At 36.9% G+C, this 13,170-nt stretch overlaps 1 protein-coding gene across 1 annotated transcript; it reads right to left on the minus strand.

The window, feature by feature from the left end:
* Positions 1 to 864: 864 nt before the first annotated feature.
* LOC124153223 (fibronectin type 3 and ankyrin repeat domains protein 1) lies at positions 865 to 10,940 on the minus strand. Its single transcript, XM_046526322.1, has 6 exons — positions 10,762 to 10,940; positions 6,266 to 6,393; positions 3,159 to 3,240; positions 2,830 to 3,057; positions 2,128 to 2,255; positions 865 to 923 (listed from the first exon to the last, which is right to left on the minus strand). The coding sequence occupies exons 1-6, from the start codon at positions 10,938 to 10,940 to the stop codon at positions 865 to 867; spliced, it is 804 nt and encodes a 267-aa protein (XP_046382278.1).
* Positions 10,941 to 13,170: the final 2,230 nt, after the last annotated feature.

Genomic DNA, 13,170 nt, shown 5'->3' on the forward strand with positions numbered 1-13,170 from the left:
TATATGCATTCATTATTTTTTATGTATTGAGATAAATACCCTCCAATCTTTCTTTAAGGGTACCTCTGATGTGTAGACATTCCTTACTCATATACAGTATTTTGGTCTCAAACTGAGGTATTTTCAATTTGCATTTTTAGTCCTTAAATACATTCATGATGAAACTGATATTTAGTAATGGGAATATTTGTTTCCAAGATAGGCATCTTATAGGGGAGTAATGCTGCTCTCAGTTATGTGTTGGTTGGCTTGATTTTAGCAACCATGAATTGTGGCAAAAATTACAGGAATGGTAAAATATAGAATACCATAATTGCTTGAGATTCCACAGTCACATTACTTTATTAGAATATTTTATCTGGCAATTGGGAAAGGGGAAGAATTTTCTTTTAAAAGAAACATCTGGACCAATGCTGATGAGATGTATCTATTTTGTAATATCTTTTCTTTACGAAGGAAGTCTTTTATTTGTGAAGGGGCTGATTCCAAATTCAGGGGAGTTTCTTGGGCGATGGCATAGTGGTTGATAGTTGATTTTTTTAAATGACATTCATCATGTGATTAGTTAAATTTGTGAACTAAATAAAAATTAGTAGGGATTCTCACTCTTGTGAAGGCTGAGGGCTTCACCTTATAGACTCATTGGTTTGCTTGGGTCACTGAATGGAATACTAATTGGATAAAGTGAATAAGTGCAAAGTGAGAAAATTCCAATTAAAGTTAGATGGAAAAATATCTCGGGAAATAGTTTTTTGATCATCTTAGGCTATCATATATTATAAGTAGAAAAAGTGCTAATCCGCTTAGGGCTTGGCTAGCTCTTTGCCTAGCCTTCAGTGGGTTAACTGTGAATGCACAATGGATCTAGAAAGGTCTGTCCTGGGGCCCCTGGTGAAGTCCCCCAAGCCTCCAACCAATGCACTCTGGTGAAAAAATATGATGTACATATTACCTTACAACCCTTTGCCAGGGCCATTTCTGCTGCTTTGAAGCCATAGGGATTTAATTCTTCTGTTTTGGCACCATGTTGGATTAAAAGTTTAATTGTTTCTGCATGAGGGTCTTGATCACTGTGAGTAAATAGCACTGCACACATCAGGGGTGTTAGCATCTCGCTATCTTTGTTGCTTGCAGTCCTCTCTATGTTCACATTTGCTCCATTTGTTAGAAGTTCTATCAGTGTCGCAATTGAACTTCTGGTGATAACTATGAAAGACACGGTCCAAATTAGTTGTGGTTCTGTGAATATTTGTTGAGTGATTTTTATCAATGCCTGTGGCAACAATAGATTTTGACTCGAGTCATTTTTATGCTATCATATTTTTTCTGTGTGTAATTTGCATGCTTATCTTTTTCCTTCTTATCTTATTCACCTGATATCCCTCACTTTTGCATGGTGAAAAATTAGTGATAATTTTGTTTTGCCTTTCAAAAACTTTCTTTACATAACCTGTTAATTTATTAATTGCTTTGAAATGAAATAATAGTGCTAGACTTGGTTGTATAGGAAAGGAAACTTAGGAGAGATTTGGGGGAGAGTGAGAGTTTGAATGGATCAAGTACCATGCTAGGAGAGGAAGGTAAATATTTATTGTGTTAGGGGGAAGGATGTTGATGAAGAGGGATGAAGATGATAGAATTTATGGGTAGAATATAAGGAAATGAACCTTAATGAATGGATTACACCGGTCTGGGAAATAAAAATGGGGAGTGGAAGTCAGGGAAGTTAGATTATGGTCCAGGAAAAATCTATGGGAGCAAAAAGATAAAAATCATGGTTGAAGGTGCTGAACATTGCTGGGTTTGAGCTACAAATTGGCATTTTGTTGCTACCCTGGTTGGGAAGCACAGGGTAATGACGAATTGGGGCTACTTAACTTAATTTCTACCACTTGGGAAGTCAGAGTAATTGAAATGGGAAAGTTGTAATGAAAACTATAACTTATTTTGAGTAAAGATCAATTCAGGAGGGGTACAGGCAAGGGTGATAAGCTATGTATTTTTTTTCAAGCCTACCTTCAGCAGTGGAATACCTTTCATAATAATTTTTCTATGATTAATTAATCAAAAAGTAAAATGTTTGATGTAAGGATAGTAGCATTTCTAAAGAGGCTGGTAAACACTTACGAGCTCGCATCAGTGGAGTCCATCCATAATTATCTTTAGCCTCTAAGTTGGCACCATTTACGAGAGCAAAGCGGACTGCCTCTACTTGTGATGCTTCCACAGCATAGTGGAGAGGGGTACATCCTCGCCTTTGATAAAAAAAGTTGTCATCAATACTGTTTAGTCCTTTTTGTGGTCTATATTTAAATTATTTCTTGCATTTTACATGGTATTTCCATCTTATTTTAGTTTTCTAATAGTTATATTTGTATTACGATAATGGTAAATGAAAATATCATATTGTCCACAATTTATTAACTGAGAACTACATGTGTTTCGATTGTTATACAGTCATCCTCAGGTACAAAAGAAACTATGGTTATATCTATAGATATCAACTACATAGTTAGTTTCTTTAGTACCTGAGGATGATTGTCTAACAATTGAAATGTATTGTAATCGGTTAATAAATTGTGGACATTACGATATCTTCGTTTATCATTATCATTAGTTATGTTCCACGACATCTCTCCTAAGAAAGTTGACTTTAGTCATATGTTACTACAAAATATGAACAATTCATCAGCAATGCCATTAATTTGTTTTTTTTAGGGGGTAATCCTTGTTAAATCTTAAGGGTATGAATAGTTGAGATGGACTGATAATGAAATATGTGCCTCCTCGAGAGTTCAAAAATGAGAGTATCTCATAGCCATTGCATACCTATCCTTTGATTCCCATTGTGCTCCAGCCTCACATAGCTTCATTGCCGACTTAATATGGCCATTTTGGAGTGAAATCATCAGTGCAGTTTTTCCCACTCCAGCACTCCCTTGATCAACAGTAGAGCCTGCCCATAATAAAATGCCAATCGCTCCAATATCTCCTGTTGCAGAAGCCTCCATCAGAGGGGTTAGTCCTCTGGTGTTATAGATATCAACCAGAGCCAACCTATGTGATTATTTGTTTCATTAACTTTGGTGATGTAAAAATATTAGTATTTACTTGGTGATGCATAATAGAAAAAAATAAAATATGTGGTAAATACATACCGAGAACTGATTAAATGTCGCAAAGAGGAGAGATTTCCCTTTTGAATGGCTTCTTGGATGTCAGTAATAGCCACTGGTTCTTCTGGAGTAAAAAAAAATGAGGAATATTTCATTACACAAATTAATCTTAGCCGTTTTGTCAACTTCATGCACTTTGTAACTCAATCTAGGGAAAACTACTGCGTCTACAGCATTCATCTTCCACAATAAGTTGCAAACATTAATGTAGATTAATAAAATGGCTTTTGCGTATTTTCAAAATGCATATTTTTTTGTAAAATAACAAAAATGTTTAAACGTTATCTAGTGCTACGGTTTACCCAGAGAGAAAAAATAAAATTGATAGAAACACTTATTAATTTATTTGAAATTTTTCTATGATCTATAAACTATTAAAATATTGATATTTGTGAATGTGAATAACTTCTATCAATGTCATGTTGCCAAATCGGGCCACGCCGGGCCAGTGCCAGTTACCAGGAAGCGAATTTTTGCACACAAGACGTGGCAACACAGCATTCGTTTGCTCCGGGGTATTTTTTTAATGCCCCTAAATAATCTATACTACAAATCATGTATTTTCAGATAACTTTTTGGTTAATTAGATGTATAATTATAATTTAATGGATATTTAATTTTTGCTTCCTTTCACAAATCTTTGGAAGAGGTGGCATCCAAGAGTCCTTATGGGAAAGCTGCCACTGGACGACATATTTCTAGCATTGTGGGTACTATCACGTAGAAGTAACCTTCCAATTAGAGGACATTGAGTGAGAATGAAAGCCTTTTGTCTATTTATGTTAGCTGATTTAATCTTTTCCCTACTATACATGTATATATACGTGTGGACGTTTCCTGACCCGGGAGGCGACGGCCGTATATTTACGTGTGAGATTTTCCTAGCCAGGAAAACGAAAGCCGTATACATACGTTTTCTAGCTCTCCCCCTTTTAGGGCGGACGGTCGTGGGTTTACTTCGTCTTTGTCTCGGGACCGATCCCTGCTGGGTTTAGGATTTACCCTCGCCATCCGGGAGCAGGTACCCGGACCCCTCGTCTTTTATTACCCCTCTTAGCAGTAAGGGACAGCGGTCATACAATTGTTTAGTCCAGTCAGGTTTCGAAATAAATATTTGTTCATTTCTCAAGAAAAATAAACTAAGCGTTGAATTATTTGTCTTTTGAGCAGCGTTTACAATTTTTAAACAAAATTCTACGATAAATATTATCTTATATCTCGAGTTATGTATAAACATCAACATGCAAATTGTTGCTGCATTAAATGTGTTAATTTTGGCCTTAGAACTTTGTTTAAAATTTGACAATGCTCAGAAAAAATTGAGGAATTCAATTCAAAGTCTGAAATTTACGTGCAAGCAACAATTATCCATTTGCTAAATACATATAAGCAATACATAAGTTAACCACGAACCAATGCCGCAGGTATGGTCGTAAACCCGGAAAGGAGGGAGCACAACTACTCTCGGAGTCCGAGATAATGTGAAGTGCTTTGGAGGAGTCACAAAAAGGTTCAATGAGACCCTTCTTAACAAATGCCCTCCAAAAATGCTCCGTACCACGAGAAAGAAGAGTCTCTCGGGGCTCAGTACAGTAGTCATGCTAAGACGAAAACTCCGCTGTCTCGAAAGGGTTAAATAATAGTAAAGTGCCTCAGGGGTTGTCAACAATCTGGAATTCTTACAAGGGAAGTCCTTCTAGTGTCACCACCAGATCTCATTCAAATTTTATTAGATGATAGAAAATGGATACCCAAAGTTGAGAATGTAGTTTTAATTCCAGCTGCCAACGCATAATACTTTTTGATGCATTAGCAGTGGAAAGAAACAGAAAACGCCTAAAATTATGTAACCCATAGTGCACCAATAGCCTTGAGGGGCTTCCTTTGATAAAGGCATTGGGAACCTGAAATAAACAATAGAGGAAAGGTGTTTGATGAACTGGGAAGGTATTAGTTTTATGGATAGACCCATTACCTCTCTATTCCCTCTTTAGTAAAAAAAAAATTCTATGGAAATTTCATATATTGAAATATGAGTGTGAGTTAGTGCTCTATGACTTCTCAAATTATTTATTGTTATTTGTAGTATTTTCCATTTTCAGGTGAAATATTGATACCGTGACCTTATTTTTTATGTTTTGCTGTTATGCATTTTTATCATCCATGAATCATCATGCAATTGTATCTCTGTAAGCAATCAAGAGGTGTCCATAGGAAATGATGTTATTGCTCGCTGTCAGTCTCCTCCTCAGCCAAAAATACTAACAGTGAATACTGCTCATTATTTATTGATTTTGAAGAGCTAATGTACATTCATTTATTGTTTGGTGTAAATTTAAGCATGGAAAAGGTGAATGAAATGAATATTTTAAGGAAACTGTAACAGCTCTTTATTAGTTTTTAAAATTATTCGCTTGAAAAAATATTACTTTTTTTCCTGAAAGACATTTGCGATTTTATTGCTGCTAGGGGAGCAGCTGCCCCTCGCTGGGTACGCCCATGTCTGGGTCTCCCCTATTTTTTCAACTCTTTTGTAAGCTATTCCTTCCCACAATGAGATGTATGTTCCCTTTGATTGATTTGATGAGGCAAAACTAATGACCTCACCATCTCTTGAAAAAAGGGTTGCAATTTTTCCTTTTTTTTATTTTTACATTAAGAGAGTGTCTTGAAGGGGAGTTGTAACTTATCTTTACTCACCATCTACCTAATTCTTTCAATAAATTCAGATGTTGCATCTGAGTGGATAACCTTATCGGAGGTGAAAGGACAGAGTTTAAGAAAATGAGTGTGCCATCCTTAGGATGGTATGGATGGTTTTATTGGCAAGGGTATGCTGCTAAGAACACTACTTATGCATTAATTAGAAGGGAAATACCCTTTTATGTGTATGTTAAATCTTATGGGATGTAGACACTTAAATCAAAGATCTTATTGCTGATCATATAGATTTCTAATGAAACACCTTATGGAGAAACTATAGTGAGTAAAACTTGATTTTGGCATTGTATTAGTTCTTTTGGCGTGCTTTTGATTCATTTGAAAACATGGACAACTGCCGTATCTTAATGACTCATCATAAAACTAACCTTTGGTGGTGGCAATAAGCAATTTGCTCCATGTCACTTTATCTATTGCAGAAATGGAAAATCCAACTCTAATATTGTAGTAGTTTCCAGGTTCAAGATTTTTAATTTCTTGGAAAGGTTTATGGCCCCTAAAATGAGAAAATTTCAAATGAGTATATTATACGTACAGCACAGCAATTGTTGTGCTTGTTTGAAGGAACAGAAAACATACTTAATACAGTAATAATAAAAAGTCAATGTTAGATTTTATCCTGGGGACCCTACTTTGCCAAATGGTCTAAAATTATATTTGTAGTCCCAACATGATTACATTGACCCATTCCTCAATTAAGGTGAAGTTTGGAAAAAAAATAATTTTGGTAAAATTTGAAATATTTTCTTCATAAAATGAAAACCATTTGTCCTATAAACTGAACCATAACGTAATTCATTAGACATTTCATTGTTTTTTAAGTCTTCTTCAATTAAAAGGTTTGTTTAAACTGATAGTATCGGCTGTACAATTTGATGTCAGTACTCTAGCACCTTTGCAACATCAATGTTACTGGATAATCGATAACTCCACACTATGGGAAATGGTACGGTAAACAAATGCAATTCGATAAAATAATTTGCACAATATTAATATTGAATTAAATGCAGACTTCTTAGTGGACCGTAACACCAATATTGTGCTTTTGATGCGTACCCACTAGAGTGGTCCTTATTTTTCCAATTTCTTTCAGGACTCCCCCTCATTTTATGCCAACTGGTGCTAAGAAAACTCAAAGTTGAGAAATTTTGGCATTTTTGGCTGTTTTTGGGATATGAATGGCGATAAGAAGGCGCTGGTATTTTTCATCTGATTTTATACGGTAACATGGACATTTTACATGCTGCACTTAAATATATTTCCAATTTTGACCAGTGGTTCCCGAGAAAGGACCCAAGAGTGAGCGCGTGCCACCCCAGCCAGACACTGGGTGGCACGCGGGTTGCATACGCTCAATATTTGTTGATCATTCTCACTCGTAGTAAAACCATAAAATTCTTTAGAGAAACTTTAAACTTCGTCAATATAACCTTAAATGCTACATTTATCACCATTTATTGCCAAAACGGGCTAGTATTTGGGTTAAGTGATTTATTCTCCCTAGGTTTTGAAATACGTATTTTAAATGGAGGAATATCAGTGTCCGGAACTTCCCGAACTTTGCGTCGAAGACACTTTTTAAAACTAGCTTATTTTTGTAGTGCCAGCATGTTAGAAGGAAATTAACATTTTTGAGAAGTTGCTCTAATTAGGCACATGCACAATTGAGTCTCCTAATGTTGGTCGCAGTTTTATCGCAGCAGAATGCTTGGACATTTTCATGTAGGTTCCACTCCTTCAGCATCTGATACACAGCAACGGCTTGACATTTCTCACTGTCTGATTGTGAAATTGTAAACCCAGGTGTTCCGAAAGAAAATGGAAAAATAATTATCCTTAAGGACCTTAAGGACCACCCTAGTGACCACCCATCTTATTTCCTTGCATTACTTTGTTTTCCTTTCCCAATACAGTGGGTCTCATCACTAAATATACATGCAGATATGATTTGAAAGGAAAAAATACACACCTATATCCCAAATGACGACAAAATGCATGGTATTAATTTCAAAATGTTTCATTTGAGAATAATGAAACTATTTTTGACGGTGAGAAACAGTAATCCCGGAACACCGGATCACTGGACGTGCTGGATTACCACAAGGCTAAATTGCAGGGACGGTACTGTAATTATGTAGAATTTCTCAGGTAAGGCTTTGGTATATTTGCATGAAGTCTTCTTGAGATTTCCACTGGTTTAAATCATTGTACAACATCATTAACAGTTCAATGGATGACTAGACCATCGTAAACAGGGTGAATGAATAAGTTTGAGTAAATAAATAAAAACATGAGAAGTTACCATAAAGATTCACATCAATAGGGTTAATCCTGATTAAGGGATCTGGAAATATCTTGGTAATTTGAATAAAATGGATGAGATCTATCATTTTTTTTCTTTTTAAATGGTTTTATTTGATATCTAAGTTTATGCTCCATGTATTGATTAAAATTATTTTTACTTAGCCGTATCTCAATGGCCTCAGCAATTCTTGGCAATTCTGTGCAAATTTAATTGCATAATCTCCAGGAGGGCATATAATTCTTAGGCACAAAAGCATCACGAAATTCTTTTACAAAAGCTTTTTATAATGTTTTTTTCTTTTATCATTTAATGAATTATATATGTTGACCTCATGGTGGTTTCAATTATTTACTTTTCATAAAGGAGGATGGAGCAAAAATGAAATTTATATTAATTGTTATAGCAATTTTTTAAATAATTAAATTTTGATATCAATTATATTTTTGAGTAGAATCTTTGATGGTGGCTGCCAAGGGGTTTAAACTGATTACCCCCCCCCCCCTGACTGCACCCTTTCCAGGGCCATTTACCCCAGTCTTTCATTTTAATACGCCCAAGAAGTTAAGTACACTATTTATCCATTGGAGCAGGAAGTAAATATTCAATTCAAACAATTTTTAATGGACCTTCACTAAACAGAGAATCCGTATATTTTCCTCAAATTTATCTCCCTTGTCTCTTGGTTAAAGGATCACTTCTTGCATACCCCCATCAGGGACGCAACTAGGAATTAAGACTAGAGGGTGTTTTAGGCGCAACTAATACAAGAGTCTGGGAGGCATGGAATATCCACCAGGGTAAGCGGGAGGTGTGGGGGCCCACTCCAAGAAAATTTTAAGGTAAATGGTTCAAAATTGTGAGTTTTAAGGCTTTCGGAGGGATGTTTTATTAATCCTAACACTATTCTATTAGTTTTATTAATCCAATTAAGTAAAATGGTTAAACTTGAAAATTTCTCTGAGCTCTGGGGGGGTTCATCCTCCAATGTTTCCCCCTCGCTGCGCCACTGACCCTCATTGTATGATAGACCAATATATTTTATCACACTGAAATAATTACATTTATATTTCGTACAATGTATAGATTTTTATCATTGTCAACAAATTTAACTTAAATGTTTAAAAAACTCATGTACATAGTGATGCATATAAAATACCTTGATAATGTTAGTTTTTTTCTAAAATACATTATTGCCTTCAGCGTTTCTCTATAGTAATCCAGGAATAAGGCTTGCACCAAGTGGGTTTAGTGGTATTGAGGCTGAGGGACATTTCCCCTGTTGCCCTATTTTATGTACCCACACCACTGGCCACTGTTAAAATTTGGACCGTTAGACTTTAATGTCCAATTTCTCTTCCCTTGCCAACTTTGAATTATTATGTTACTCTCCCTTACATTCAGGAGGGGATTGAGGTCATTGTTTCAAGGGGGTGATAGTTCATTAATTTAGTTCCGCGCCTTGGTGGTATGCAATGCCTCAAAGCAATGAGTTCTGAGCGGCGTAGACAAATAGCTTTTAGAATTTTTTTTTATGAAGCTGTTGAAATACATAAAAACTTTCATTGTAGAGCCATCGTGAAAATTAGCACCTTTTTAATTTTTCCAAATTGGGCAGCTCCCCTTCCCCCTTCCCGGTTTCCCCCTTTGAAATGGTCTTTGCTTACAGCATGCTTGCATGCGCCTCTGGAAAGGGTATTTACAAGAAACTTTTTTCAAGATGCAAATGTGGTGAATTTTTAGTGTAGATCGTTTAGTTAACAAACTACAGAATAATAACTATATTTTATCTACGAAAATGTCAGCGTCGCTTAGTCGAAATTTGCCTGCTTTACAGGGGCGAGTCCCCGATTTTTTTTCATTCTTCGGAATTAAATTGCTGTTGTGAAAAAAGATAACAATTTCAAGTTTTAAAAGTGATTTTTTTCGAAGTCTTGATTTGGGTGTGGTTAAAAATTGTTAATGTTGACTTTAACCTATCCCCGTCCTCTATAATCTCACAGTTACGACAGAATGCACACGATTAGATCACAACTATATAGTCACCATTCCCTCCATAGTTCATTTTTAGTAAATTTTATTTTCATTAGTCAGTATTGGTGAGGGGTATTTCTTTTAAGGCAGCATATCTCTCTGTTAAAATTTGTGTTTTATGGTATTTTCAATAAATATCTTTCGGCCTCAGTGGCGGCGGGGGTAAATCCTCGCCTACCATAACGAAGGTCACGGGTTCGAGTCCCGCCTGGAGCCCCTTCTGGACATGGTTATGCGTGATCGTCAGTTTTTGATTGTTTGAACTACCAATTTAAAGGCCACATTGTGCTATTTTCGGGAGTATCGGAAACAAATAAAATATCTTTGAAGTTTCATTCAGCAGTCAACAGCTAAAACTGCATAAACTGGCTCTGCGCACAGTTTTTTGTGGCGTCAAGCTATGCATACGGCGGTGTTTTAAATCAACACTGATCTACTGCCCCAATCTCGATCTGCTATCATGATTCGCTAAGAAAAATCATGTACGGCGACAGGCGTAAAAGAAGATGGAAAATAGGTGTGACTTGCCTGTACGCATTCACCCAGTTTTTAGTATCGCCTCCGACGCAATACTGCACGGTGTACAGGTGCTGTTTTTCGGCATTATCCTTCCCATTTCCATCTAGTGCGTATTTTTCAATGGGCTCCCATTCAAGCGAAATGGAATTTAACGCCGATGACTTGATGACCGGGTTGAGTCGCTTCATCACCGCAGTCCGAGTTTGGGAAGCATGGAAGTTTGATCGATGGTAACCCAGTGCTTCTTAGCTTTGACCTAATATTCGTCCCATTTCGACGTCGCTTTTAGCGTATCCCTCGGTAAATAAGTTATCCCTTTAAGAATATAAATTGACCCTGGAAATAGTTTTATCAAATGTACCCCAACCTATAAGCTGGGGTGTTCTCCCATAAATGGGATCTCTTTATGGGATCTCTTTTTGCCCTTTCTTTCAAAAACGAATTATACCCAATATGCTAGCAGCAAGCGGGGGCGGTATCATCGTCAAATTTGCGGGGCTCATGACCTGGGTCTGGGGAGTATAGAATTACCCCCCCCCCTCCCCCCGGGAGAGGAGCGTTCTCCCGTGTCATTTAAAAAAATACCCATTCTTTACGTGTTTTTGAACCAAAAATTTTATTTTTAATCTTAACAACAGATGAAATTGGACAGATTTTGACATTCATGGAGTTGAAACTATTAAAGTGACAGAAACAAAAAATTGTTGATAAAATTTTGGGGGTTAAGGCCCCTGTGACACCCCCCAAATTCTCTCCTGGCCGTAAGTTTCCAGTCTCTATTACTCTATTAATATCACATATGTGATTTTTTCCTGATTAAACAATACCTCGTTAGAATTTTTACCTTTCGAATTAACTGCACAAAACGAAATTTATCATTCTTTAGAATATTCATCAATTGACCTGACTTCTAGGCCATAGGGCATCATTTATTTTAAAAATCTTGGCATCAAAACCTAGGTGCATCAGTTATGAAACTAATTTCATAAACTGGAAAACTTAAATTGGTGTCTACGAAGACCATCTTAGTGCATTAATGCACTTGATCAATTGATATTATAGCCAAAGAGATCCGCAATTTTAAGTCCGTTGTGGTTGTTGGGGGAAGCAGAGAGGGGTTGACACCCGAAAGTACCCCTAGGTACGCCAATGTTTAAAAAACTTCGAAGAAAACTGTGCATATTTGCCGTATTATCGATGTAATGGTAGGTCTAATTATGAAATAAGCAGCCTTGATCCGTCAATATCTCTGACCTCTTGCTGATCGATACTTTAGGGCAGTGGCGCAGCGAGGGGGGGGGGGGGGTGTTTTGAGGGTTAAACCCCCCCCCCCCCCCCCCAGAGCTCGAAGAAATTTTTAGGTTTAATCCATTTTATTTATTTGAATTGATATTACTAATATAATAGTGTAAGGATTAATAATATATCCCTCAGAAAGCCATAAAACTCACCATTTTGAAGCGTTTATCTTAAAATTCCGCAATTTATTCATCTAGCACCTACCGCTCATCCTGGTGGGTATTCCATACCCCCATACACCTCGGTATTAGTTGCACCTAAACCCCCCCAGCCTTAATTCCTAGCTGCGCCTCTGCTTCAGGGAGCCGTAACGCATGGATTTTCATAAGTGCTCTCTCTCTCGCTCCTTTCCACCGTGACGTCGAAACTTGCAGAAGGGCGTCGAGCTCTTAAGAAAATTTCTAACTTCGACGTGAGTCAGTTCCATGACCCCGTAGAGGAAGGCCAGATTAGGCGACGTGAAGTAGATTTCATTCTTATCTTCCGCAACCGCACTGGATGTCAAGATTAGCTCTTCCTTCTTTGTTGCGCATGAAATTTCAACTGAGCCTTACGATATTGCCGCATATAGCTTTGAAGTCAAATAAAACACTTTTGAGGACGGTTAAGCTCCATTTAGATACTCTAGAGCTAGTGTTCATAAACATTTACGTAAGAATTTGACGAAGGACTGGCTGACTCCGGCAAAATTTTTATGCCGTGTATGACCACACCAATGACGGCGCACAGTGGTACGGATTCGGAAGAAAGCGGAAAAAAATCATCTTTTCGACTTTTTAAAAACTATCTTTGATTATGTAGGTTCTGTAGTCTGGGGTATACCACTTTGTCCTTACCTTTTCATTAAAAATTTTATCCCACATGTAAATTGCCTAAAAATAGAGCCAATTCGAATGGAAACACGCTTTTTTCTTTTTTTTCAAAAACTCGGCGAAAAAGAACGCGTCGAAGACGGCCGCCGCTCCCAGTCCTTTCTGGTAAGATTTTAAATTTTGAAATCGAATGAAATTTATTTTACTCCAGCCAAATGAACAATGTTGAAAAATAATTGATGAATATTTAAAAGTCACATGACCAGTGGCGCAGCGAGGGGGGGTTTTAGGGGATACCAGAGCTCAG

Source organism: Ischnura elegans, chromosome 2 (assembly GCF_921293095.1).
Source record: "Ischnura elegans chromosome 2, ioIscEleg1.1, whole genome shotgun sequence".
Classification (NCBI taxonomy): domain Eukaryota; kingdom Metazoa; phylum Arthropoda; class Insecta; order Odonata; family Coenagrionidae; genus Ischnura; species Ischnura elegans.

Excerpts from the sequence above, each read along its gene's own strand:
- LOC124153223 (XM_046526322.1), bottom strand. The coding sequence starts at position 10,940 with ATGAAGCGACTCAACCCGGTCATCAAGTCATCGGCGTTAAATTCCATT. Across the intron at positions 6,394-10,761 it reads AACTGGGTGAATGCGTACAG|GGGCCATAAACCTTTCCAAG; the intron begins GCAAGTCACACC and ends TTCTCATTTTAG. Across the intron at positions 924-2,127 it reads GACTCCACTGATGCGAGCTC|AGTGCATTGGTTGGAGGCTT; the intron begins GTAAGTGTTTAC and ends TTTTTTCACCAG.